The 26,924-nt window shown below is 41.0% G+C and overlaps 1 protein-coding gene across 3 annotated transcripts in view; it reads right to left on the reverse strand.

The window, feature by feature from the left end:
- The window catches only part of PNPLA8 (patatin like phospholipase domain containing 8), a 148,704-nt gene that overhangs the window by 51,473 nt on the left and 70,307 nt on the right, over positions 1 to 26,924 (reverse strand). Inside the window, exons 1-3 of one of the 3 annotated variants that reach the window (XM_059934190.1) lie at positions 11,039 to 11,213; positions 1,720 to 2,734; positions 1,412 to 1,561 (exon numbers count right to left, since the gene is read on the reverse strand). In XM_059934190.1, the coding sequence (XP_059790173.1) occupies positions 1,412 to 1,561; positions 1,720 to 2,734; positions 11,039 to 11,124 (1,251 nt within the window). In that variant the 5' untranslated portion in view covers positions 11,125 to 11,213. Of the gene's footprint in view, positions 1 to 1,411; positions 1,562 to 1,719; positions 2,872 to 11,038; positions 11,214 to 26,924 lie in introns of those variants that run through there. The other 2 variants (XM_059934192.1, XM_059934191.1) reach the window with 2 other exon arrangements.

Genomic DNA, 26,924 nt, shown 5'->3' on the forward strand with positions numbered 1-26,924 from the left:
AAACTAGTCATAACAGACTAAAACTGAAAACTACCCAGAAATCCAACAACACTACAATGAATAAATAAGCTGTGATACATTCACACCACGGAATACAAGAGCAACAAGAATAAATTACCTCCAACTACCCACAACAATGTAAAAGATTCCTACCAGCATGTTGAGTGAAAGAAGCCAATCATAAGAGTTTACATAATGTACAAAAACAGGCAAAACTGATTTGTGATTATTTTTTTGGGAGATTGTGAGTGAAAGGGGGCCCAAGGGAGGCTTCTGAAGTGCTGACAAATTCTGTTCTTCAGAACAGAATTCTGGGTGCTGGTTATGTGGATATATGTGAAAACTCACTGAACTTCACACTTAAAACTGCATTTGTATTACACTTCAATGAAACGTTTTTTAAATGTTCTTTAAAGTATGCAATTCCATCTTAGAGCTCTGCTTTCAGTATATCACCAACATGTTAAATGACCTAAAAGCATATCTATATTTGGAAATTTTATCTTTTAGGTAAGAGATTACATATATATGAAAGATAATCCCAAATTCTATGAACATGAAATTCTAAAGTTTAGCTATTATAATGTATGTATTACACAATATAAAACTACAGAGGGTAAATGATTTAAAAACATAACTTTTGAGCAAGATGGTTATCAAAACATTGAATAAATACGAACTAAGTTAACTTATAACTTTCTGGGTGGCAGGTTAAAAATAAGCACTAACGGATCTCTAACAAAACGTTAAAAACTGTCTATTCATTACATGATATTTCCAAATTGTTCATTATGTATTACAAATAACCTCAGTACAGGTGTAAAGACACTCAACCACATCATTCACATTTTATATTATTTCTCTGAAAACGGTCTATTTAAATGGGTCTAAATTATCTCCACTGTTTTATATTTGAAAACACTGAGGCAAAGAAAAGCTAATCGTTTTAGTAATAGGATCACAAGTTCAATTACTGATAAGATCATGAAATTTTTTAGACTTTCAAGTACAGAAAGATCATGAAATAAAAATTAGCAATGTTTTTACTTATGAATTACGACTCCTGTCTTAAGAGTAGCTACACAGCATAAATACCTACACTGCATTTAAGAAAACCATGGCAGCTAATAGGCAATTCAACTAATATACTGAGATTTATCCTCTATTTTAAAATGTTTAATCTTAAAGTACAGGTATGAGTACTAAGAGCATAACATATCACAGAATAAAAGGGAGCATTTGGCATAATGCAAAGCACAGGGCAATTACTAAATATATAACACATCACATGTACGATAAAACCACAAAAATATTTAAATAGAAAAATGAAACGCGTTGCCTTCTCCATTTTAGAAGGTTTATCAGTATTTTTATTCCAAAATAAAACCAGATTAAAGGTAATCAGAATTACCTTGACAGCCACTCCTTTTCCTTCAGGAAATTCTAGAAGATGGAACGTCAGTTCTTCAACTCTATTAATGCAGAGCCTTGGGTCAGTTGTTCTTCTTAACGCTTGAACTAATGCCCGGGTTCTGTTATCAATACTCACTCTGGCAATTATCTACAAAGACATGTTAAAATATGTATGATTTGAGTATGCAACTGCTCCAGTGATACCAACAGATGATTAAAGTGTCTTAGGTCCCATTAGGAAACGCAACTTAGAAATTCGACAAAAATTAAAACTTAATTTTAAAACCACGCTGAATAACGACTTGCCTTTTCTCGCTGAAGAGATAACCGCCTTTTCTCCTCTGCATTTTTGTCTTTGCTGATGGCCTGCTCAGCTTTCATCGCCTCTTCCTGCTCTTCTAACTGACTCTTTGAATCATACTTTAGTTTGGGGACAAGTCCACCAATATAACCACCTACTAAAGCTTGTACACCTTCAGTAGGACGAGAAAGAAAGTTAGCAATACTTTGTTTAGTAGAAATGGGAAGAACCTCAGGCGTCCCACTGGGACTTGCAGCATTGTCCTCAGAACATAAAGAAGCTTCTGAGCCCAGCTTCTTATCAGTCAGGACGCCAGGATCTGGAGAACTGGGTTCCTCGTCTTCAGTCTTTTTAAGTTCAAGTTCTGATTTGTCCTGGAAATCTTTATTTTCCTTTTGTTCAGACATTTTTTCCTCACGCTTGAAGTATGAATTAATATGACTTGATAAAAAGTAGAATGACTCTCCAAATTTTGTGGTTAGATTATTCGTGTAATGAAAAAGGCTTTGTTTACCTATATCTTCTTTCTCCATAACGTGGCTTTCCTTTGCTGCAAAAGAACCCTTTTCTGCTGATTTGTTGCTGTATTTTTTCAGAAATTTGATGGTTTGTTTAATGTTTTTCTGTTTTAACCAGCCACTATCTGACACTTTTCTTAATATTTGAGGACTTGGCTTAAGTTGAGCTAAACGAGAGATCATTTCATTCTGCTTGCCAAAAACAGCCTTCGAAACAGAGTTCAAAGTATTTTTAATACGGGACATACAAAGGCTCGCTTTTGTAAGTCCCTTGGGAGCAGAAGTGCTAAGTTTCAAAATTCCAAAACGTAAACCATGGTTGCTTGTAGAGTAACAGTGCTTACTGCAAGAATGAGCTTCACTTTTTGTCCATTTACATCTTATTTTGCTTGTATGAAAACCTCTTTGTAGACTGACGTGGCTTATCCTCCAGAAACGTTTAGGCGAGCACAAGAAAGGCAGCTGCTTGCTCCTCTGCTTCCCACAAAGACTTCTCGCATTACTAAGGAGGTAAATATAATATAGACCTATAGTCAAATTAACAGACATAATTTAAAAATCATTTATTTTCTATACGTTATGACTTTCACTTCATTCCTGAATGCTTCATTTAAGAAATGCCATAATTCATGGTCTTATCTGAAATGCAAGAAAAAAAAAATTAGGATTCAAGGTAAATTACTACTTGAACTAAACTCAGCAACTTGTCTCCAAAGAAGATAGGATAATATATTTTCATTATGGCAAAATAGATTTCACTTTTAAGCGAAAAGAAAACCAGTCATCTTTTATTACGGAAGTCAATGAAAAACTAGTGAGTAGTAGGATGTTTCATGAAAACTAATCTGAAAACTAATTTAGAGAAGCTACCCAATAGATAAGGTTTCCTACAGCACAAAACTTAACATGCAATTGTGAAATAAAATTCATATTTATGGGGGCTTCCCTGGTGGCGCAGTGGTTGAGAACCTGCCTGCCAATGCAGGGGACACGGGTTCAAGCCCTGGTCTGGGAGGATACCACATGCCGCGGAGCAACTGGGCCCGTGAGCCACAACTACTGAGCCTGCGCGTCTGGAGCCTGTGCTCCGCAACAAGAGAGGCCGCGATAGTGAGAGGCCCGCACACCGCGATGAAGAGTGGCCCCAGCTCGCCACAACTAGAGAAAGCCCTCGCACAGAAACGAAGACCCAACACAGCCATAAATAAATAAATAAATAAATAAATTTATTTTAAAAAAATTCATATTTATGGCAAGACAAGAAAAATTTAATCAGAAAAATTCTTCTCTGCCCTTTGGCCTCCCCTCTCCCCCCACTGTGCATGGTGCACCTGTATCATGACTTGACCAGACCTCCCCCATCAGCAGGAATACCTGCTCAATCATACAGCAACATTCTCCTAGCATCACGAAGACAGAGCATTCCTTCTTGATCTTGTAAAGGGTCACATGATCCACCACGATGGCACTTAAATCTGGATTACGTAAATTGTCAATATACATCATTTAACGTACAGCCCTCTGTCTCAAGAAACTTAAACTGTGTCTTGACTTCTAACTGGCAGAACAGTTCTCAGAGCTTTCTGAGATGCTCTTCCCAGGTTATAATCCCCAAATTTGGCTCAAATAAAATTTTCCAATTCTTTCTTAGATCTACTGATTAATTTTTCGTTGACACAATTTAGATATTATGCTGCTTTTCTTCCTTCCTATGTTATTTAAAGTCTTGACAGTTTATGTGACACTAGACTGTAAGTTCTTTGAAGACAAGAGTCAAGTCTTACACTCCTACTCATTGCAAACCGTTTGTAGAATATTTAATCTGAAACTGAGTCCCCCTAAAACCGAGGTCCTCTGCTGAGTTTATGATTAACCTCTCTATCTAAAATGTTATTTTCCTTTCCAACACCTGTTCCACTCGACTGAGGCATATCAAAGAAAAGGGGGGCTGAAACTGAGCAGGACCCTCCCAGGCACAAAAGCCTTTGTGTCCCCAGTTTCTTGTTTGTAGGAAAAAGGCTTTCAGCCTCCTAGACCTTCCCTGAGTTCCAAAGGGCAGAGTCAAACAGTCACTAATTAAGGGAATGCGGTGATGCAGAAAGAAACAACAGTGCAGAGATGGGGCAGGTCCTGGTTCCTCCTGAGGGAATGTACAGAACAATCTGGTACATATCTCTGAGTTCTTCTACAGGAACTCAGGCCCCCACCCCAGTGGAGGATGGTAACTTCAGGCTGAGCACAAGCACTAGGACCCCAGACTGGTTGGAACCAGAAGGCTGATGGCTGAGATTCCTGGAACACCACCCGGCTACCCCAGCCAATCAGAGGTGGGGCACACACCCTGCAGACCTCCCCACAAATTGTGCCTATAAAAACTCTTTCCCGAAACCCATCAGAGTTCAGGTCTCTTGAGCAGGAGCCACCCGTTCTCCTTGCATGACCCTTGCAATAAACCTTTCTCCCACTCCAAACGTGGACATTTCAGTTTGCTTGGCCTCACTGTATGTTGGGCACGCGTTCGACCACAACTCTACACCAGACATAGTGCTAGATGCTAAGACCACAAACAGGATACCAAGAAACTTTCAGTCTAGAGCTCGAGATAGCCTTGTAAGGAAGATTTCACTGTCTAGTACAAAGTGCTTATTTAATCAAAGAAGTCAGACTAGAATAAGCTGTGTGCCACTTCTAACAGACAAGGGGTTCATAACCACAACATAAATGTCATTTAAAACAGATATTTTGTTCTTTCAATTGGTAAAATATAAATGATTGATAATACCCAGTACTGATAATACCTGGGGAAACGGGACACAGAGGGCTACCTGACAGTGTCTAATGAAATATCTGACAGTATCTAATGAAATTTTAAATGCTATCTATCAAAATTTTAAAGGCACATATTCTTTGATTAGCAATTCCACTATTAAGAACCTATCCTACAAAAATAACTGCATAGGAGTAAAGATATGTACACACATTCCCTGCCACACTGCTTGAAAAACAACTCTAAGTTTCTTCTAGCAAGGGATGGTTAAATAAATTACGGTACATACATACAATAAACTGAGTTACAATGTAATGTTACACAGCAGTTAAGGAGAAGAGATGACCTGCCTATATATCCTTCATACACAGTACAGTGAGAAAGGCAAGCTGCAATATCATATATACCATACACACATGAGGATACAAAGATGTAGACACGAAGATATTATGTAATAAAAGAAAACAAAAACCTATATATGCAGTTTAAATCTGTGGCTACACACACACACACACACACACACACACACACACACACACACACACAGAGATTCTGAAAGGGTAAGTACCTGTTTATTAATTCCTGTGAGCTGAGAAGTGGAATCAAGAGAGAATGAGAAGGGCTTTTACTTTTATTTTTGGACAGACTCAATTACTTACAAAGAGCAGGTATCACTTTTGTAGTTAAAAAAAAAAAAGCAAACACTTTAATGCACTTTAACAGATGGTGCTATGTGAATGGAAGACACAAGGTGAGAGTAGATACCCAGGTAAGTCTGAAAAAAGATGCTGAAAACTGAGCAAAAAAGGAATTCATTACATTGTAAAAGATCAGAGGGGAAGGAGAGAATGCTAGATAATGGGAAAAACAAACACAAGCAAACACAAAAAAAGCATTTAAGAAAATATACACAATATAAGCAAAAATTGCAAGTAGTGGTTTCATTCCAGGACCTGGAGAGAATGAGCGAGAGGTATAAGGGGATACTGCAAAGACACGGTGGACCAGGTTACCAAGGGTCTGATAATCTTGCCAAAGAGAGTAAAGATCGAACTGTCAATGAAGTATGATAAGCAAAGGAATGACATTAGATCTGCTTCCAGCAGATCGCCGACAGATGGAGTAACGGAACAAGACAGAAACCAAGAACCCACTGTGACTCTTCAGAAGGTGACAGTCCGAACTAAAATCTGTCTAAATCACATGTGAGCATATTATTTTAAAACACGCAATTTTATAGAGGGAAGGAGAGAAAAGAAGCAAACCTATCTGCTTTCCTGGCTCTTCTGAACCCCTCAGGACTTGCAGTCAATGTAATAAGCCGAATTAATAAGCCTCACAATCTCCAAGACAGAAATAACATGATAAAATACAACTAAAGTACTCGTGGATAAAAAGCCATACTCAAAACCAATAATGGACTCCTACAACTCAACAACAAAAATCAAATAACTCAATTAAAAAATGGGTAAAAGACTTGAACAGACATTTCTCCAAAGATGACATACAAACAGTGAACAAGCATATGTAAAGATGAATAACATCACTGATCATCAGAGAAGTACAAATCAAAACCAAATGAGGTATCACCTCACACTCATCAGGACGGCTAGTATAAAAAACAAAACAAAGCAAAAGAAAAAAACAAACCAGAAAATACCTGAGAAATAAATTCTGTTGTTTAAGCCCCAAAAACAAAACAAAACACCAGAAAATACCAAGTGATGGCAAAGACGTGGAGAAGTTGGAACTCCTGAGCACTGTTACTGGGACTGTAAAACGGTGTGGCTGCTATGGAAAACAGTACAGCAGTTCCTCAAAATATTAACACTACAACTATCATATGATCCAGCAATCCTATTTCTACGTACATATTCAAAGGAATTGAAAGCAGGGCCTCAAAAAGATATTTGTATACCTATGTTCATAGCAACACTATTCATAATAGCAGAGGTGGGAACAACCCAAATGTCCACAGACAGTTAAATAAACAAAATGTGGTATATGCACACAATGGAATATTATGCAGCCTTAAAAAGGAAGGACATCCCGTCACAGTCTACAACATGCATCAACCTTGAGAACATGAGCTTAAGTGAAATAAGCCAGTCACAAAAGGACAAGTACTGTGTGATTCCACTTACATGAGGTACCTAGAGCAGTCAAATTCAGAGACAGAGAGTAGAATGATGGTTACAGGGGGCTGGAGGAATGGGGCAGAGGGGAGCTGTTGTTTAATGGTAGGGTTTCAGTTCTGCAAACTGAGAAAGTACTGGAGATTTGTTTTACAACATGAATGCACTGAATGCCACTGAACTATACACTTAAAAATGGTTAAGGTGGTAAATTTTATGATATATTTTTTACCACAAGAAAGTTAAAAAAACAAACCCAACAGTGGGAAATCCGCAGTTGAAGAGGAATCACATGCCTGGATCTGCAGTCACATTACCTTTATGGTGCAGAAACCCTAAGCAAATGAAAAGTAGTCAGAGCTAGCAAACTCCACGGGGCCCCTGCTGAGTCCACTGAGTCCTACCACGGAAGGACACTTCCAAAGCTCACGGCAAGAGACTCCCACACTCAGCAACCACCACTGAAGATTAACTCACAGTCAAAGAAGAATCACTTCAAGGGAGTACCAGCAAGTATAGCTAACAGGAAAACGTGTAACCAAGATTAGAAATAATAGAAAAAAATTCAGTAGGTTTAAAACAATCAATGATAGAGGGAACAAAAATAAGGAAACAAAAAAAGAACTGTACAAAGAGTGTACAGGAAGAGCAAAATTTTAGAAATGAAAACTCCAGCTACATACTAGTTACTAGACACTCCTGTAATATAATGATAAAGAAAGGTTAAAAATAAAGGAATAGGGGAAAATATATGCCAGGCCTATATTACCAAAAGAAAGCAAAAAGCCCTTTAAGGCAAATTTAAGGCAAAAGCATGAAATGAGATTAAAAAGGGATACTATTTCATAGTAAAAGGAATAATCCACTTACTTATTAAACCTCAGGTAGTCTCCTAGGTCTTGGAGAAAAAGACAACTTATTAATAAACAAATAACTAATATAATGTATAGCAAAAGGCCGAGAAGTGCCGTGAAGAAAAATAAAGCTGGGGGTTGGGGAGAAAGGGCACAGAAAGTGCTATTTTAGTTGATGTGGTCAGGAGAAGAATTGAGCTGACATGTTACTGGAGACCTGAATGAAGCGAGGAAGCAAATTATTAAAAGTTTCTGGGTAAAAAGCATTCAAGGAAGAGGAAGAAGCAACCAAGGCTTTGGAGACAGGAATAAGCTTTGTCTATTCAGGAATAGCAAGAATAAGGTAGTTAAAGGAAAGTAAGACGTGGGAAAGAGGGCAGACATGGGCCTAAGAGTCAAGCAGAGGACAGAGCTACATATCTTAGAGGTAAGGGATCTGCGTTGTTTCTTTCCATTAAGAGATAATCCTCATGACCAATTATGAATACACCTATCGACTTGGCATTGAAATACAGCATATAAAGCAAATTTGAAAAAGGGAACAATTAAAGGAAAACAAGACGATCTCATGATCATCCTATTTTAATACACCTATTTTAATACAACTGTAGTCTAGAAACTACAGTTGTCAAGTAAAATTTACTCAACAGAGAGAGCTGTCAACAAAATCAAGAAGCTGAATTTAACTGCTCCCAAGTCACAACACTAGCAAATGCAGACAAGGGTTTGGAGAGCAAATTCAGCTGGGACAAAAGTTAGATTGCAAACAGATAAAGAAGGTAAACTGGGAAGTGCCATCATCAACTGAGAAAAGAGCAGGGAGGACCCGACTCCCTATTTACAGGGTAGTACAAATACAGTGGAGGTATAAATAGAACAGTGAGGCTTAGACCCCCCCCCCCCACTAGAGAACGGAATGACGTTTTAAGTAGAAGAAATAAGGGAACTTCGAGGTGGAGGCTCCGCTGACGATGGAAAGAATGAATGCATGGAGGACTTCACCGAGTTATCGCAATAATGCAGCCATGAAGTGACAAGGGTTTGAATTAAAGTAAAGGTACTATACTGGAAACGAGGGCTCCTCTGAGGCACACTTTGAAAGTGGGGTAAACAACAAAACACAGGGCTTGGTAACAGGAAAGAACGGGGTAAGGAGAGGTAGGTGTCAAGACAACTTAAGTGTTTTTAAACAGAGAAACAGGAAGAGTGCCATTTGTGAATACGAGATAACTGGGAAGGGGGCCAATTTAATAAAACTCTCTTGGATTTACAGGATGCAGTTAACAGTGGGATATTCAAATGGAGATGTACTATAGGAACACAGGCTGTGGAATAATGTTTGGAGTTATTACCACAGTGGCAGCTAAAACCATAAGACTGAATTTACCGAACGAAGAAGGGTGTACAGTAACACTTCTTGAGAATTTGGGGATCCCAGAACTTGATAGAAGCTCCTCTTCTTTGAAAAATGCTTATTTGCATATATACACTACATTTTCCAAGACATTTCAGGATATTCATGGAACTACTAAAGTATTCCTTGGGTTTCAAATTTTAACACTCTGGTGTAGAGAGAACAAGGGTAGAGCCTTGACTGCCACGCAGAGTTGGGAAGAGGTAGTCTTCCAAGCAAACAAAAAAGGCACAGGACAAAAGATATCCCGAAAAACTCAGGGCAATGGCACTTCTAAAAAGCAAGGATAATGAATAAAGTAAAATACAAGACATGGGAAAGAAAGGTTAGAACTAAGACATGATAGGAAGATGTTGGGCTAAGGGTTCTAACTATGACCTTTACACAGATTTATGTTTCACAAGCAAGACAGTATGTACCCTTCGGCCCAAATCCTGTCATTATTAGTAAGCAAAAAAAACAACTCAAGGTACATTGAAGCAAGTAAATATACAAGCTAGTGAAATTGATCTTTTCAGCCAACATCACTTGTTAAAAGGACAATGCTTTCAAGGTTTTAATTTAGATCCGATACAGAAACAGAAAAATGAGCAACCCTGAGAAAAAGTTTAATAAAAATCCCGAAATAAGAGCACGTTCTTATGTTCAAAGTACAACTAATTTGCACAAGCCATTTAACAAAATAACTGAAATGGGTTTGAAACACCTGCCTCATAAGCGGCATTAAACTCTCGGTTCACACTTTTTTTAAACTCCCGGATTTCAAAATTCTTAATATTTCACTGTCTTAACAGCATTTTCTCGATACACTAATTTTTGAAAGCTCAAGAATTGGGACTGTAGATTGGGATGCAGACCAACTGGGATGTTACTGGAACTAAAAACATCACTTTAAATAGGATTACGTGATAGTTCCTCATGCCACGTCCAAGTTTTTCCTAGGTGTCACCACTTTTATCGAAAGTTATCATTGTATTGGGCGTAGAAACCAGGTTCCTCCCCGCACGATGACAGACATGACAGCGAGGGGAAGCACTGCAACACAATGATCCACACAACTTCACCTTTCAAAAAGCACGCACCTGAATCCGCCTGAAGCAACAGCAGCCCGGAAGAGAATTCAACGTGCGTGGGGTTACAAAGAAACTGCTGATAATTAAAAACACGGAGCAGCTGACAAACCAGGTGCGCCGACAGTGGAGAATGATGAAGAATAGGGACATCGCTTTAACAGATTCCCGCGAACTGCTGGAGAACCTACTGCCCAGGGGAAGCCAGGCAGACTCGGGGAACCTAGGCTGGGAGGCTTGGGGGGTGGGACAGGCAACGCGGGGCGGGACCAGAGAAACCAAAACAGTCTGCGCGTCTGGACCCGCAAAGCCCACGGAGTCAGAGGAGGCGGAGAGCGTCGCGCACCCATCAGGCCCGGGCCCCGAGGGCTCCTTCCGGTGCCCGGCCGCCTCCTGGAGCCTGGATTCGGGGACCTCCTCGGGGCCGGGCGTCTCCCCGCTCTCTCGCCCTGGAAGCGCCCTCCGGGGAGAGATAAGAAGACCTGGAATCCCAGACGAGTGCCCGGGCCACCCGGCTGCCCTCTCCCGTAGCCTACCGTCCCGCCGGCCCCCCACGGGCAACTTACCGGGAATGCAGGCCGCAACTACTTAGGCGGCAGTGGCGACGCGCCTCTTCCCGGCACGGGCGTCCCCTCGGCCGGCCAGCCGGCATCAGCTGAGCTTCCAGCACAAACAGCGGAGCGACAGCCGGGGCGCCACCCTCCCCCAGCTCCGTCCCTCCGCGGCGGAAGTGACGCAGGGCCGCCCCAGTGTACACGCCCACCGGCGAGGAGCTCCTCAGCCTCGCGGGAACCTCGGCCCACCCATCAGTCGCCGCTCCGCCCCCTCCCCAGACATGCGCAGTAGAGCCCGGTTGAGCGCGGGCCGGAAACTTGCCTGCGTGCACGCGCCTGCGGACACCCGGAGAGGCGGCCTGGACCGCGGTCCCTACCACGCTGCTGTCACCATTCCTGGGCTTGGCCACTTGGACTAAAAATCACTGGAAACTGCTTTCACATACGTTATAGTATTAGAAGTTAGCCTGTGAAGTCCCTCTACCGCACCGCCCCACGCCAGGTCCCACACTTAACACATAGTTTTTGAATCCTGACATTTTATGCCTACCAAGTCTGCAAACGACCTACAGCTCATAAGGCAAATGCAGCCCACCGCCTGACTTTGTACGCCTGTAAGCCAAGAATGGTTTTTACATTTTCAATGGTTAAAAAAATAAAAGTCTGTTTTGGGACACATGACAATGGCATGAAATTCAAATTTCAGTGTCCTTAAAAAAAAGATTTTTTTAGAGCATAGCCATGCCCATTCCTTTATTTATCAAGACAACAGCAAATTTGGATGGTTACAATAGCTTCCTTTAAATAAGCTGAGGTTAGAAACAGAAAAGCAGTCTTTACTAGACCTCAACCTCAAAGTGTCCCCAAGACTGTTAGTCTCTCTCCTCTAGGCTTGCCGTGTCTCACGGGAGTGTTGCTGCTTCAGCCCCCTGCAAGATGATTGTAAAGTGTTTAAGGAAGGAATTGTATGAGCTGCCACATAGTGGGTGTCAGACTGACACTTTTTTTTTTCCCTTTTTTTTAATTAAGGGGAGGAAGCCAGCTTGCTAGGTTCTTGGGGCATAAATGGCTGGATTGTGTACATCATAATGCCTGATAAACCCCTGCAGTGCAAGATCTAGGCATGTTATTTAGCCATACGCTAGTTAGAAGGTGTATGCACAAACTAAACTTTAGAGGCATATGGAAGTAACTTTAGTTACAAAGAGATGATTCCCCCCATTGTTAAAGAAAAAATTATACTTGTTAAAACGATAAGGAAGACTTTACTCAAGACTTGCAATGGGGGAGAGAGATTGGGCTCAATTGCAAATACAACAAAGACAGCTGGAGATGTGTATAGCCCAGGAGCAGAGTGAGAGGGGCCAGTGTATGGAAAATTACTAAGAGGGGACACCAAGGGTAGGGGTGATTCTTGCTAAACCATTTTCACAGGATTCCTGCTAAAAACTGATTCCTGTGATTAGACACTGAGGGTGATCAGATATCAAGGGTGGGAGATTCTCTCTAAACTGACTCAGCAGGATTCTTGCTAAAACTGGACTTGGCAGACCAAAGACAGAGCCCGGGCAGGAAGCCTTGACAGAAGAGGGCTCAGAGAAAGCAAATTAAACTTCTACCAATGAGAAAGTCTTTGTCACCCTCCAACCATCCATCCCCTGCCCTTGTTTTCCTTTATTCCCTAAGTTAGTCAAACTTGATCAAATATCCAGATTTTCCTCCCTTGCCAGAAAATTTTAAAAAACTCTCAAGTACTCCTTCTTTGCTCTTCCCTTCCCCCACCCCCGTGTCAACCCATATATCTTTAACCCCCAGACCTTTAACCGCCCTGAAGTCTGACGATCTTACTGCAGAATCTCTCGCATCTTTCCTTTGCTCTACATCGTCGTTTCCACTGCTTTAGTTTAAATCTTGTCTAAACTGGTTTTCGAGGCTGTAACTGACCTCCGACCCAGAGTTATTCTCTCCTGTACAGCCAAGGCAATCTTTCTAAAGTGCAAATCCAATCACATGATGTCCCTGATTAAAAAGTTTATTCTGGCGCTTCATCTCCATGGAATAAAATGCATGGTGTGATAGGCTCTGAGCCTGCCAAGCTTCCAGCCTTAATTTCACCACTTGCCCCTTGCTCTTCACCCTCCAGCCATACCTATGGTTTCCCAAATACACTGTGCCTTTTCACGCTTCAGTGCCTTTGCTCATGCCTCCTTCAAAATGAGAAAAGCCTAGAAAACTAAATGTACTCTTACTATACAATCCAGTGATCATGCTTCTTGATATTTACCCAAAGGAACTGGAAACCTATGTGCACACAAAAACCTGCAAGCAGATATTTATAGCACCTTTATTCATAATTGCCAAAACTTGGAAGCAACCAAGATGTCCTTCAGTAGGTGAATGCTTAAATAAACTGTGGTACATCCAGATAATGGAATATTCTTCAGAGCTAAAAACAAACTTCCAGCCATGAAAAGATGTGGAAAAATCTTAAATGCTTATTACTAAATGAAAGAAGCCAAACTGAAAAGGTTACATATTGTATGATTCCAACTATATGAAATTCTGAAAAAGGCAAAACTATGGAGATAGTCAAAAGATCAGTGGTTACTAGGGGTTGGGATTTGGGAGAGCCCAGAGGATGTTTAGGGCAGTGAAAATACTCTGTATGATACTATGATGATGGATGCATGTCATTATACATTTGTCCAAACCCATAGCATGTACAGCACCAAAATAAACCCTAAGGTAAACTATGGACTTCGGGTTATTATGATGTGTCAATGTAGGTTCATTGAGTGCAACCAATGTACCACTCTGGTGGGGGACGCTATGGATGTGTGAAGGCAGAGGTATACGGTAAATCACTGTACCTTCCTCTCAATTTTGCTGTGAACCTAAAACTGCTCTAAAAAAATTGTCATTGAAAAGAAATTTAAAAAAAACAACAACACGAAATCCTTATCTTACTTCTTCATTGAGTAAATCATTCCTTACATTTGTGCTTGCTTCTCCTGGTTCCCTACCAGCACAGTATTGTGATTTATTTGTTTATATGCCTGTGAGTTTCCTGTAGGCAAGGAGCATAACATAACTATATTTTTATCCTCTGGATCTAGCATAATCCCCAGCAAATGGTAGACTCACTAAAATTCTATATTATTGAATTGATTTTTAATTTTATTCAGATTAGCAGTTAATAAGTTACAAATGGAAATTGAAACCCATTCATGTTTCTTTTGATGTTAGAAAAAGTTTTAAGAGAAAAGAGAATTTCAGTTCATTTCAAACAATATAAATTCAGTGGTGTGCAAAATAGGAAATTATCTTCTGTTTTTAATAGCAGGCTAATAATACTCAATAGCCTTCAGGAAAATATCACACTTGGAATAATGTTAAAGACAGTAATTGTTCAACCCTATATTCTTTGGCTGTTAGATAAAATAGATATCCACATTGCTCCTGTATCATTTACTTGCTGTTCTCATTCGATTTACAAGATTTACCAGTTAACTATTATAGATCTTTCCTTCTCTAAATCAATATTCAACCCCTCCTTCTATTGACTATTAAAGTCTGGCTTATAATACCTCTTCAAAGAACTTCTAGCCTCTTTATTGTTCAAACAAAACTTAATGCTGTAGCCAAAATAAATTAAGCAATATTGCTGTAGGATATTTCTCCAAATCACCCAAGCGAAGGATATGCCAGAAAATAATTCTAGAAGAATAGTTACTGTGGAAGGTGGAATAATAACACCCCATAACACTAATTACCCGCTGGAAACCACCTAAGGATATTGGTGTTAACTTCCTACTCCTCCTTTGACATTACAGAAGTAATTTTAACTTTAAAATGTATTTGCTGTACAAATAGAAAGAGGAAGTAAAACCTGACTCCAATCTCCTTGAAAAATACTATTTCAAATATTTTCAAACTTATTAAACAATTTTGAAAGTTGCAAAAGGCACATTTTACACTATTTTCTATATTTTAAAAAATGGCTTCTTGACAAACAGGTGGCCAACAGGCACGTGAAAAGATGCTCAACATTGCTAATTAGAGAAATGCAAATCAAAACTACAATGAGGAATGACCTCACACCGATCAGAATGGCCATCATTAAAAAAGTCTACAAATAACAAACGCTGGAGAGGGTGTGGAGAAAAGGGAACCCTCCTACACTGTTGGTGGGAATGTAAGTTGGTGCAGCCACTATGGAAAACAGTATGGAGGTTCCTCAAAAAACTAAAAATAGAGTTGCCATATGATCCAGCAATCCCACTCCTGGGCATATATCCAGACAAAGCTGTAATTCAAAAAGATACATGCACCCCTATGCTCACAGCAGCACTATTCACAATAGCCATGATAGGGAAATAACCTAAATGTCCATCAACAGATGAATGGATAAAGAAGATGTGGTACATATATACAGTGGAATACTACTCAGACATAAAAAAGAAAATAATGCCATTTGCAGCAACATGGATGGACCTAGAGATTATCATACTAAGTGAAGTAAGTCGGACAGAGAAAGACAAATACCATATGAAACACTTACATATGGGATCTAAAATATGGCAAAAATGAACCTATCTATGAAACAGAAACAGACTCACAGACATAGAGAACAGACTTGTGGTTGCCAAGGGGGAGGGGGGTGGAGGAGGGCTGGAGTGGGAGGTTGAGATTAGCAGATGTAAGCTATTATATATAGAATGGATAAACAACAAGGTCCTACTGTATAGCACAGAGAACTATATTCATTATCCTATGATAAACCATAATGGAAAAGAACATAAAAAAGAATGCATACATATATATATGTGTGTGTATATATATATATATATGGCTGAATCTCTTTGCTGTACAGCAGAAACTAATACAACATTGTAAATCAACTATAGGTCAGTTTAAAAAAAACAGCTTCTCTAAATAACGAAAGAAAAGACTAGCTGCACTATATAGGTGTGACTATATAATCTATATAGGTCATTATATTTATAGATTTAAAAAAATCTACACCCAAATTTCTTGGCTTTGCTTTATGCCCAGTAGAGAATCAAGATGTATATATCCCATATAATGGATCTGAAATCTAAAGAACTCAAGATATTCTGACTAGAGTGATTTTGTTAGCTTTATGATACTTATATAGGTATCCTAAATCTCTTTTTAAGCATAATAATTTTAAAAATAACATTTATTACTGATAAATAAATACAGTAAAGACTGAATCATTTCTCAAAGGCCATCCAATCAATTAGAACTCCTTGGTATAGTTCTAATGTTTGATTAAAGAACAAAATTTAGGGGATATTGGGATTCTTCATAAACTCAACCAATTCCCACTAATTCCAAAACAATTTGTACAACTAGATGTAGAGCTGGGTTGTCTCTACACATCTCTTCCAACTGATAGTACTGTGGTGCACAAGAGTGCCAAATTGTTTCAGAGTGGGCTTCCTGAGGATGCAAAATACAGTCTTCAAATATGTATATTTAAGAAACCAGTTTTATAGCTTCAGGTATGATCAGACTTTTAGAAAATGAATTAACTCTAATCAGATTCATAAGAGGTTTTTTTCCCCCCCAAGTAGCACATCTTAATTACATTTGTCCTTTAACACCTACTGGGCAGCATATCTGCTCACTGATAAAACATGTTCACAGCATAGAAAGTCAGTAGAACCCTTTATTACATGTGTTCTCCCACCCCAGTTTTATTGAGATATAATTGAAATACTACCTTGTATAAGTTTAAGTTGTAAAACGTGTTGATTTGATACACTTACATATTGCAAAATGATGACCACCATAGTGTTAGCTGACATCTCCATCACTTCACATAATTATCATTTCTTTCTAATGATGAGAAGTTTGAAGATACAGCCTCTTAGCAACTTTTGAGTATAGAATACAGTATTATTAACTCTAATCACCATGTGGTATATTATATCCCCAGAACTTAATTCATCTGGAAGTTTGTACCGTTTGACCAAATCTTCCCATCCCTCCCCACCCCCTTCCTGGTAACCACCACCGTTCTACTCTTTGTAAGAGATTTTGATTCATGAGAATGCCAATGTATTTTTTTTACAATTGGAGGTAGGTAGCTTTTTCTGGATATATGCTATCTAAAACATCCTCTTTCAAATGAAAAATCAAAGTACCCTAGGCAAAAGAAAAAAAAAAAAAAATCAAAGTACCTGGCAAAGAGAGGCTGGCGTAGCAAAGTGAAGGGGAGAGAGTAGTTACAGATAACTTGCAAATAGTAACAGTATGCTTTTCTACAAGAGGTCCCTCCGAGTTTTTCTTTATTTCTATGTCATTTTATGTTACTTAAGGCTTGTGAGTGAACTTAGTTACAGCTTCTATGTGTACTATAATGTCCTCCAGGAGGGGACATAGAGTGGCCAAAAGTAACAGTGGAAAACAGAATATGCTCGCCTGGCCTTGAGAAGAGGGAGTCTGGCAGCTTTAGGAGCTCGACCTGGCTGCGTTTACCACAGATGTCGGCCCGGAGAGACAACACTGTCAGGACGGAGGAGATGGACTAGGGGCGGGACATGCCAGAGCAGGACCCTCACCTTCTCCCCTCTTTCAATGGTGCGTGTTCCGCTTGCAGCAGGACAATGGGACCCCAGTGGAAACTGACTAGCCCTCACCCCGCCCCCGCACCCAGGGGTACAAAGTAGCTCCCCCATCTCAGCGGGACGTCCTACCTTAACTTCCAATAGATAATGCCTCACCAAGGCGTGATGGGGCTTGGGGTTCCCAGCAGCATAGCTTGTTCATCCACAGCGAGAGTCCGGGCAATGGCTGTTGCTGGTGACTTCTTTACCTTTATGGTGTTGGATGTCTCATCAGGGGTCCCCAGTCTGGCATATGGGGCAATAGGCCCTAGTGTTGGATCACTCAAATGTAATAAGCCTGGGACAGTACTTTAGTCCACCTGGCCAAAGTGGTTTTACCTATTAGTAATTTAATCTGCTGCTTTAAGAGTCCATTCTTTCTTTTTACCAACCCTGCGGTCTGCAGGTTACAGGGGAGACAGAACCTCCATTCAGTGTCACGGTCTTTTGCTCAGGCTTGCCTATCATGACCTTTGAAATGTGACCACTAATCACTGTCTATTCGATGAGGGCATCCACCCATGGTACTCAGCTTCTCTAACCCCACAATGGAGGTAGCCTGGCTGGCTTGGCGACAGGGAAAAGCTTGTGTTAAGCCACACAAGGTATCCACACAAACCAGGGCACATTTAGGACCCTCATTTAAGGGAGGGGCCCGATATAATCTATTTGCCAATCCCTTACCAGGTGCGATCTCCGGAAGATGGGCCCAAATTCCTTTGGCAGTTGCCTTGGGCATCATTTAGAACACCCAGGACATCTTGTTACTGCTTTAACTAAGTCACTGTCTTTCAAGGGCAACCCAGCATCCTTAGGAGTATGGCATCCCACCAGGGCGCTCTGGTGGCCACTCTTTCTTTGCACTCAATCTGCTGTATTTACTGAAGGATCAGTTGCTAGGGCTCCTACCCAAGCTAGGGCATCCGTTTCCTGATTACCAAGGGGTGTCAGTGCTTTACGAGCTGGGACATGGGAGACAGTGAGGACTCAGGCTCTTGCAGGCAAACCCAAGTGTCTCTGCACATATCCTGACCCCACAAGGGCTTATTTATATCATCCACCCCTTGGCTTTCCATTGTCCAAGCCATAGGGTTAATCTCTTTAGAACAGCCCAATTGTCAGTTCAAAGGGTTAATGGCCAGGGCTCCTGGGTGATCATCACCAGCCAAACTGCTCTGAGTTCAGCCCACAGACTGCTGCTGTTCCTGTTTCTATCCAGATGGTGTCAGTGTTGGGCTTAAGAGCTACTGCAGACCCTGTGGACCAGTTGCCTCCTTTAGATCCATTTGTACAGCAGGCATCTGGGGAATCTTATTTTTTCCCTTTCTACAGGCTGCAGGGACCACCATAAGTATAGGGGCGGAGCATTTATAAGATGTTCTCTCCCAGTTCCGGGAAGGCAAGTGGAGTGTGCATTCCAAGGACAGGGGAGGAAGGGAGGAGCCTTCAATTGCCTGGGTCCAGCTCACAGGGCAAACAGTGGTCCGTCCTTTTTTTTTTTTTTTTTTTTTTTTTTATTGGAGTATAGTTTCTTTACAATGTTGTGTTAGTTTCTGCTGTACAGCAAAGTGAATCAGTTTTATGTATACATATATCCACTCTTTTTTAGATTTCCTTCCCATTTAGGTCACCACAGATCACTGAGTAGGGTTCCCTGTGCTACTCAGGGTTCTCATTAGTTATCTATTTTATACATAGTCGTGTATATATGTCAATCCCAATCTCCTAATTCGTCCCATACCCCTCTTCCCGCCTTGGTAACCATAAGTTTGTTCTCTACATCTGTGACTCGATTTCTGCTTTCCCAATAAGTTCATCTGTACCATTCTTCTAGATTCCACATATAAGCGATATTATATATTTGTTTTTCTCTTTCTGACTTACTTCACTCTGTATGACAATCTCTAGGTCCATCCACATCTCTGCAAATGGCACTATTTTGTTCCTTTTTATGGTTGAGTAATATTCCATTGTATGTATGTACCACATCTTCTTTATCCATTCCTCTGTCGATGGACATTTAGGTTGCCCCCATGTCTTGGCTATTGTAAATAGTGCTGCAATGAACATTGGGGTGCATGCATCCTTTCAAATTATGGTTTTCTCCAGATATATGCCTAGCAGTGGGATTGCTGGGTCATATGCTAACTCTATTTTTAGTTTTTTAAGGAACCTCCATACTGTTCTCCATAGTGGCTGCACCAATTTACATTCCCACCCACAGGTAGGAGGGTTCCCTTTTCTCCACACCCTCTCCAGCAGTAATTGTTTGTAGATTTTTTGATGATGGCCATTCTGACTGGTGTGAGGCGATACCTCAAAGTAGTTTTGACTTGCATTTCTCTAATAATTAGTGATGTTGAGCATCTTTTCATGTTTTTTGGACATCTGTATGTCTTTTTTGGAGAAATGTCTATTTAGATCTTCCCATTTTTTGATTGGGTTACTTGTTTTTTTGATATTGAGCTTCATGAGCTGTTTGTATATTTTGGAGGTTAATCCCTTGTCAGTTGCTTCCTTTGCAAATAGTTTCTCCCATTCTGAGAGCTGTCTTTTTGTTTTCTTTATGGTTTCCTTTGCTGTGCAAAAGCTTTTAAGTTTAATTAGATCCCATTTGATTACTTTTGTTTTTATTTTCATCACTCTAGGAGGTGGATCAAAGAAGATCTTGCTGTGATTTATGTCAAAGAGTGTTCTGCCTATGTTTTCCTCTAAGAGTTTTATAGTGTCTGGTCTTACATTTAGGTCTCTAATCCATTTGGAGTTTATTTTTGTGTATGGTGTTAGGGAGTATTCTAATTTCATTCTTCTACATGGAGCTGTCCAGTCTTCCCAGCACCACTTACTGAAGAGGCTGTCTTTTCTCCATTGTATATTCTGGGCTCCTTTGTCACGGATTAGGTGACCATGGGTGCGTGGGTTTATCTCTGGAATTTCTATCCTGTCCCATTGATCTATATTTCTGTTTGTGTGCCAGTACCATACAGTCTTGATGACTGTAGATCTTTTCTTCCAGCTCTTTACAAGATCTTTATAAGATCTCCTCTTCCAGCTCCGGGAAGGTAAGTGGAGTGTTCATTCCAAGGACAGGGGAGGGAGGGAGGAGCCTTCTATTGCCTGGGTCCAGTTTGTGGGACAACCAGTGGTCACATCCTCTTGATTACCTCCTCCAACAGTTTAGATTGTCTTGATATTGAGATCATGTTTCATTTCTTTATTTTAATGTTGGGAAAGGAAAGGGAAAGAAGGAATACAAAAATCAACTAAGACATTCTTACCGCATGTATTTATCTTCTTGAAATAGCTTTAAAGCACAAACTAGATGATAAAATTATGAATCATTACTGGAATCAAGCAGGAAGTCTATGGGTTTCTAAGTTGCATGACTCACAGAACTTATCAGGCAAGACATTTTCATGAGCAGGCAGAAAAACACAACTTCATCTCATTTCAAAAACAGAACCCAGCCTACCTTCCTACAGCACTTTTGAAGAAATGTTTCTTCACTTTCCCTTGAAGGAGGAAGTACATTAGAGTTGCAATATCTGAGATGAGTTTGATTAAAGGAGGTTAGAAGAAGGAATCTTTGTTTTCAAAAATGGAAAGTGAGAAAATGCCCAAGTTAAGAAGTACAACTCTGTGCTTCTCAACACAAAGGTTGAGATGACGCTGAGAGAAGGCTCGCAGGGTCCTGCACAGGAGCGTGTGTGCTGGGAATTTACGTTGTGTCCTAGAGGAGGATGAATGGAGGAAGGATTGGCAGTGCTCTGAGTTATGTGCAAAAGCTTAGTTCCTTAACATGAACTTTACTGGCATCATTTGATAACAGACAGACCATAAGGAGTTCATGCAGTAAACTGTACAGGGACCTTTTCCCAGCATTTAGAATCCTTTAATCATGTTCCTGAGAGGAGTGATGAAGACACCACTGATTGCCTCCTGAGGAGATCTCCCTGCTCCCTCCCGGTACACTGCACCACAATACTTTCAGTAGTGGGGGACAAGGAAGGGAGCCCTTTTTCCGGCCACCGGATATAAACCATGGGGGTGTTAAGATGGGTGGAGGAGTCAACAAACAACCCTTTCCGGCCAACAAGGTGTAAAGATAGGTCTGCTGGAGGGCTTCCAGAAATGTTTTCTTTCCTGATAATGAGTGACTAAGGGGATACAGTTCTTTTTTCTTCCTCTCCACAAGGTTGTGTGAGGACCTGAAAACTGCAACAACAGCTGCCATTTTGTAGCCTTGAGAAGAAAGCCATGAGACTCACGGGGAAACCAGCCCAGAGTTCTGCCAGCTCTGGGTGCTCAAGAGAAACCTACCCTGGAGCCACCCACCCTGGATCTCTTGTAACGTGAGAGAAGAAATTTCTCATCTTATTCAAGACACTTGTATTGGTATTGTTACTTGAAAGCAGAAATCACTTGGTTAGAAACACACAGTGAGGCTAATTTAGATGTGATGTATCCCCACATCCCAGACTTTGATCTGCCTGTAAGCCCTGCCTCTAAGGTCATAGCTCTCAGACCACAATCAGGACAGGAAATGGGGCAGGATGTTTTGCCAATGTGTATACAGTGAGCCTGGCCACCAAGTTAGTTATTTTCTACCTACCTGTCTGTTGCTTGCTCCATAAAGCTGTGACTCTGCCTCAGTTTCTTCTCTAGAACTTCAGCTTCCTTCTAGGGATATGGCCCCAAAGTAAACTCCAGCCCTTTCATGTGCTCCCCTGACACCTGGAAGGATGAGGCCCACTCTCACCCTTCTTGGAAGTGGTCCTCTGAAGGACAGCATCAGGATAAATCAGGATGACCTGGCGGCTTGTTGAAAGTATGGACACCTGGTCCCATCCACAGGTTCTCAGGAAGTGCTGTGTTAATAAGCTGCCCAGTTAACTCTGATGTAGGTGAAAGCTGAAAACTCTGCCTTACCCTCTGACTGTCCTTTCACTGGGCCCATGCGAGAATAAGCACAACACCAGGTTCATTGCCTCTATCTACCCGGATTTGGGTTACATCCACCGCCTGGATTTCCTCCCGCCTCTTCGTCCTTCACACCAGGTTGAACCTGCCAGAGTCTGTCACTTCCTCTGGATGGGTCATTGGACTGCCCACCTGTCCTCAGGGGCAAGCCCCTTGGGTGGAGTCAATTTCCTCGGTCCCATCTTTCCTGGCTCCATCTTTCTCCCCAGGGCCCATCATTAAGCCAAAATTAATTAATCATGACAACACTAAGTCCCCACTGAGCCAATGTCCACATGACTGAAATCCACTAGTTAATCATCAGAAACTCAGATTTTTTAAAATCCCTGAAAAGAAAAATCCCAGCCATAAACTTAGAGAATGGCTGCAGCATCAGCTAGGTCAGCACTGCACAGCTATCTTATGAAATCAAGATGCTTTTGATGTATCTGTCAGTTTTGCATTTTGTTCCTTCAAAAACAGCCTCTTAGGACAGGGAAAAAATTATATGTTGCCTATTTTATTGATTTTTTTAAAGAAAAGCCAAAAACTTTATTTATTTTTCGGCTGTGCCATGTGGCTTGTGGGATCTTAGTTCCCCGACCAGGGATCGAACCCGGGCCCTCAGCAATGAAAGCCCGGAGTCCTAACCACTGGACCGCCAGGGAAATCCCAAGAAAAGCCAAAAACTTTAATTTTCAACATGAGCTACATGGTCATGAAGACAATGCAACGTGACCCGCTCCAACTCAGGGGCCCCAGAAACCCTCCCTCCCCCAAAGCCTGAGGGGCTCCTGCTCCCAGAAGGGGAAGGGGGGAAAGGCGAGTGAGTGAAGAGTGGGCCTGAGGCCCCGGGATTCAGATCTCCACTTTGCCCTCACAGAAGCTATGAGTCAAATGGGCACAGTCAATATGCTGCCTATTTTAAAAATAAAGGGATTCAAAGATTCTGTCTCGCCCAAAATGACAAGGTGCCCATCTGAGTCCAAACTCCTGTGTCCCACAGGTCCCAGGAGTCCAGTTCAAGTACCGGGTCAGCCTTTCTGTGCCACCAGGTAACTCAATGACACAGTGGTCTGTTAGCGATTTGGAGCAATCAGGAAGGCAATATTCTGAGAGTGTCAGAGGCTCAACACTGCTCCTGGAGAGTCAACCCCGCCCATCCTCAAGTGTAATGCATGCCATTCTCCTTGAAAGGGCTTTTCTGCTGCGGTAGCAGGAAAATGTAATCAGCTGCGCCCACCACCAAGTTCTATCAGCTTTTGTATTCTTTTTTCAAAATTTACTAATAATAGGGAAATGAATGTAATTTCTGAAAAGGAGGTTGGGCCGAGCGGCGGATTAAAACTGATCTTCACACTCTGAACAAGGTGTCAGATTTTGATTGGCAACATCCCTTAGGGCTTGGCCTTTCCTTGAAAAGAGAGTTTATTTTTAAGGGTCTGGTGAGATTTTGAGTAAAAGGTGATCGGTGAAATTGCTCCTCATCCTAACTGGAGCCCACAAAGAAAGCGAAGAGTTCTGTAATTACCGGTGTAATAAAGACAAAGTTATTATTTTTTTCTGCTTAGCCAGAAGGAAATCTGAGGTTTCTTTGAAGGCTTGAGATGTGCTCCTCGGAACTGGAGACTCTGAAATCTCTGATGGCTAATGGTATTTGAGTTCTCTGAATAGTCAAAGCATGAACTAGGTTACCATAGGGCCCATTTTGACTTGAAAATTCAAAACCAGTATATCCCCATGGCCAGTCTCTCCTTTGTGGTCCAAGACCAGCATTTAAAAATTTTACCACGGAAATAAGCAAAAAGCTTCCATCGTTAACAACCCTAGTTTAATCCTATATTCCATCAACTACTGCCTCTTCCTCTGCCCATGCTGCCACAGTCAATGGGCACTTTTCAAACCTTAGCTTATTTGTCCTCTTGGCCAAATTTGACCCTGTTGACCTCACCCTCCTTGAAACACCTTTATTCTTTGGATTCCTCAACAACTCTTCTCCCTGGTTCTCTTCTGCCCCATCTCCCCCAGCTTCAAACACACCTGCTTATCCAACCAATGCTTGTTATTCTCCCAATAAAAGCTGGCAGCCTACAGCTAGGAAAGAGAGGAGGCGAGATCATGGGGACTAGGAATTATTTAATACATTGTGTTTTCCTTAGTAAATCTGTTCAATAGAACTTTCGAGCTCTTGAAATGTGACTGAAGAAGTGAATTGTTTTAACTTAAGTTAACTGAAATGGCCACAATGTGGAGAATGGCTACCATATTGGACAGTGTAGAGTCTTGCAACACCAAGGATGGTCCATGGTGCATGGTCCATGGGACCAGCAGCTTGTGAAACACCTGGGTACCAGTGAGAAAGTCAGACTCTCAGGTCCTACCCCAGACCTAATGAATCAGAATCTGCATCTTAACAAGATCGCCAAGTGATTCATAAGCACAATCACATTTGAGAAACATTGCTTAGAATGTTTAATTTTAAAGCACTATAGTGATAGACACCTGTTTATATCCTAGTACAGCTTGTGGATATTATTATACCCTGAAGAAGGTTCCTTTGGTGAATTTTTGCCAAGTCCTTCTTGACACATCAATCAGATACTTTGTTAATCATATCTTGATTGAAGTCCCTCTGGATATCAAAATACTAAGGTAATTCTTTTATTTCAGAAAGCAGTTGAGTTTAATCTGTTGATCTGAACTACAGCTCATTCTTCCGTCTAGCGTGTAGCATGTGTTAGTAAAACCACTACTCCCTTTCCTTTGTTCTGAGGAAGTATTATCTTCCTTTCATAAAGGAGTAGAATACAGAAGAGAAAAAAAAATTAAACCACATTGTACGGTAACCTCCAAAGAGGTAAACAGCTTGACTGGGAAATCAGATCACTCCCCAAGGTACGTGAGAAGATTCATACAAAGCATGTAAAGATCTGAAGCTAAAAAGAAGATTAGAGGAAAAGTTTATGTTGAACAAATTGTTTCCTCATTCTTGATTGAATGTCTCCATGCTCTGGGATGCTTCCAAGTGTTATAAGACTCAGTCATCTAAAAAAGAGACAAGACTCTTTGGAATATGGTAAAGCTTCCAGATGTAGTGGCCTGGGAAATGGTCACTTTGGGCAACAGGGCAGGTCAAGAAAGGAGGGTGGGCCGGGAGTCGCAGATGCAGGGCATCTGTGTGGCCTCTACTCAGACTGCCTCTTTGGCCTCAGTTCCTTCTGTAAAATTTAGCACTTGGGTTTGTTAGACCCTCTTTTAGGTCAATTCCAGCTCTTACATTCAACCCTAGTCCCTGAGAACTTATAAGAATGAAGTTAAAATGATTAAGTTGTTTTCTCCAAAAGAAGGATTATTCCACAGCCACTTTTAGAAAATCATGTACATTTACACATTCATTCAACAAACACTGAATTCATTCAACAAGTATGCGCTGCACACTGATCTGGGCACTGGGAAGTGGCAGTGACAGTGCAGTTAGGGTCAGTGAAATCCATCTTAGGAAAGTGGTAAATAAATCGGTAACTGCTCATTCTCAAACCTGGTTTACATGCCCAAGCCACTGACTGAGACTTTGAAATGCCAGGCAGTGTTCTCTGTTTGATCTAAGGTCCAAAAGCTAAGTACACAGCATATCCTTAGATATGTTAGAGGGGGTATATCTCAGCGGAACAGAAGGCAGGCGATAGACCCGTAATGAACAATTAAGAAATTAAAACATCTCATGGAAAATCACATGCAAAGACTTCAACCAGGGCAATGCGGTGGTCCCTGAGCAGTTGCCTAGCCCTGTGGCAGTCGGAGAGGGCTTCTCAGAGGTGCTAACACCAACGCTGAGAACAGAATGACAAGAGGCAGCCTGACATGCGGAAGTGAGAAAAGCACTCCGGGCAGAGAGACCCACAGATGCAAAATACACAATGTACAAGGACCTGGGTGGGCTCGAGGAGCAAAAAGAAACCGGAGAGATGGAGCATAGCATAGTGTGAGCTGAGGTTAAGCACATTAACAGAGGGCTTCACAGACCAGCATAAATCCCTCTCTGCCTTCATTAGAGTTTTTTCCTTAATGTCTAATCTTAATCTCTCTTGTTTTACTTCAAATCAGTTATCCTTTTATCAGATGTAGAGAACATTGTGTCAGGACAACATACACCATTTATACATGTTTAAAGACCAACATCTAGGGCTCTCAACCATCCAAGGCTTTTGGGTGCCAACTTTGGTTTCATTATTTGAGACCATATCTATACTAGAAAATAAATGCCAGAAAATATTTAATTTAGAAAAAACAGGTTTCTTACAACA

The sequence above is a fragment of the Balaenoptera ricei genome, chromosome 9 (assembly GCF_028023285.1).
Source record: "Balaenoptera ricei isolate mBalRic1 chromosome 9, mBalRic1.hap2, whole genome shotgun sequence".
Taxonomy (NCBI): domain Eukaryota; kingdom Metazoa; phylum Chordata; class Mammalia; order Artiodactyla; family Balaenopteridae; genus Balaenoptera; species Balaenoptera ricei.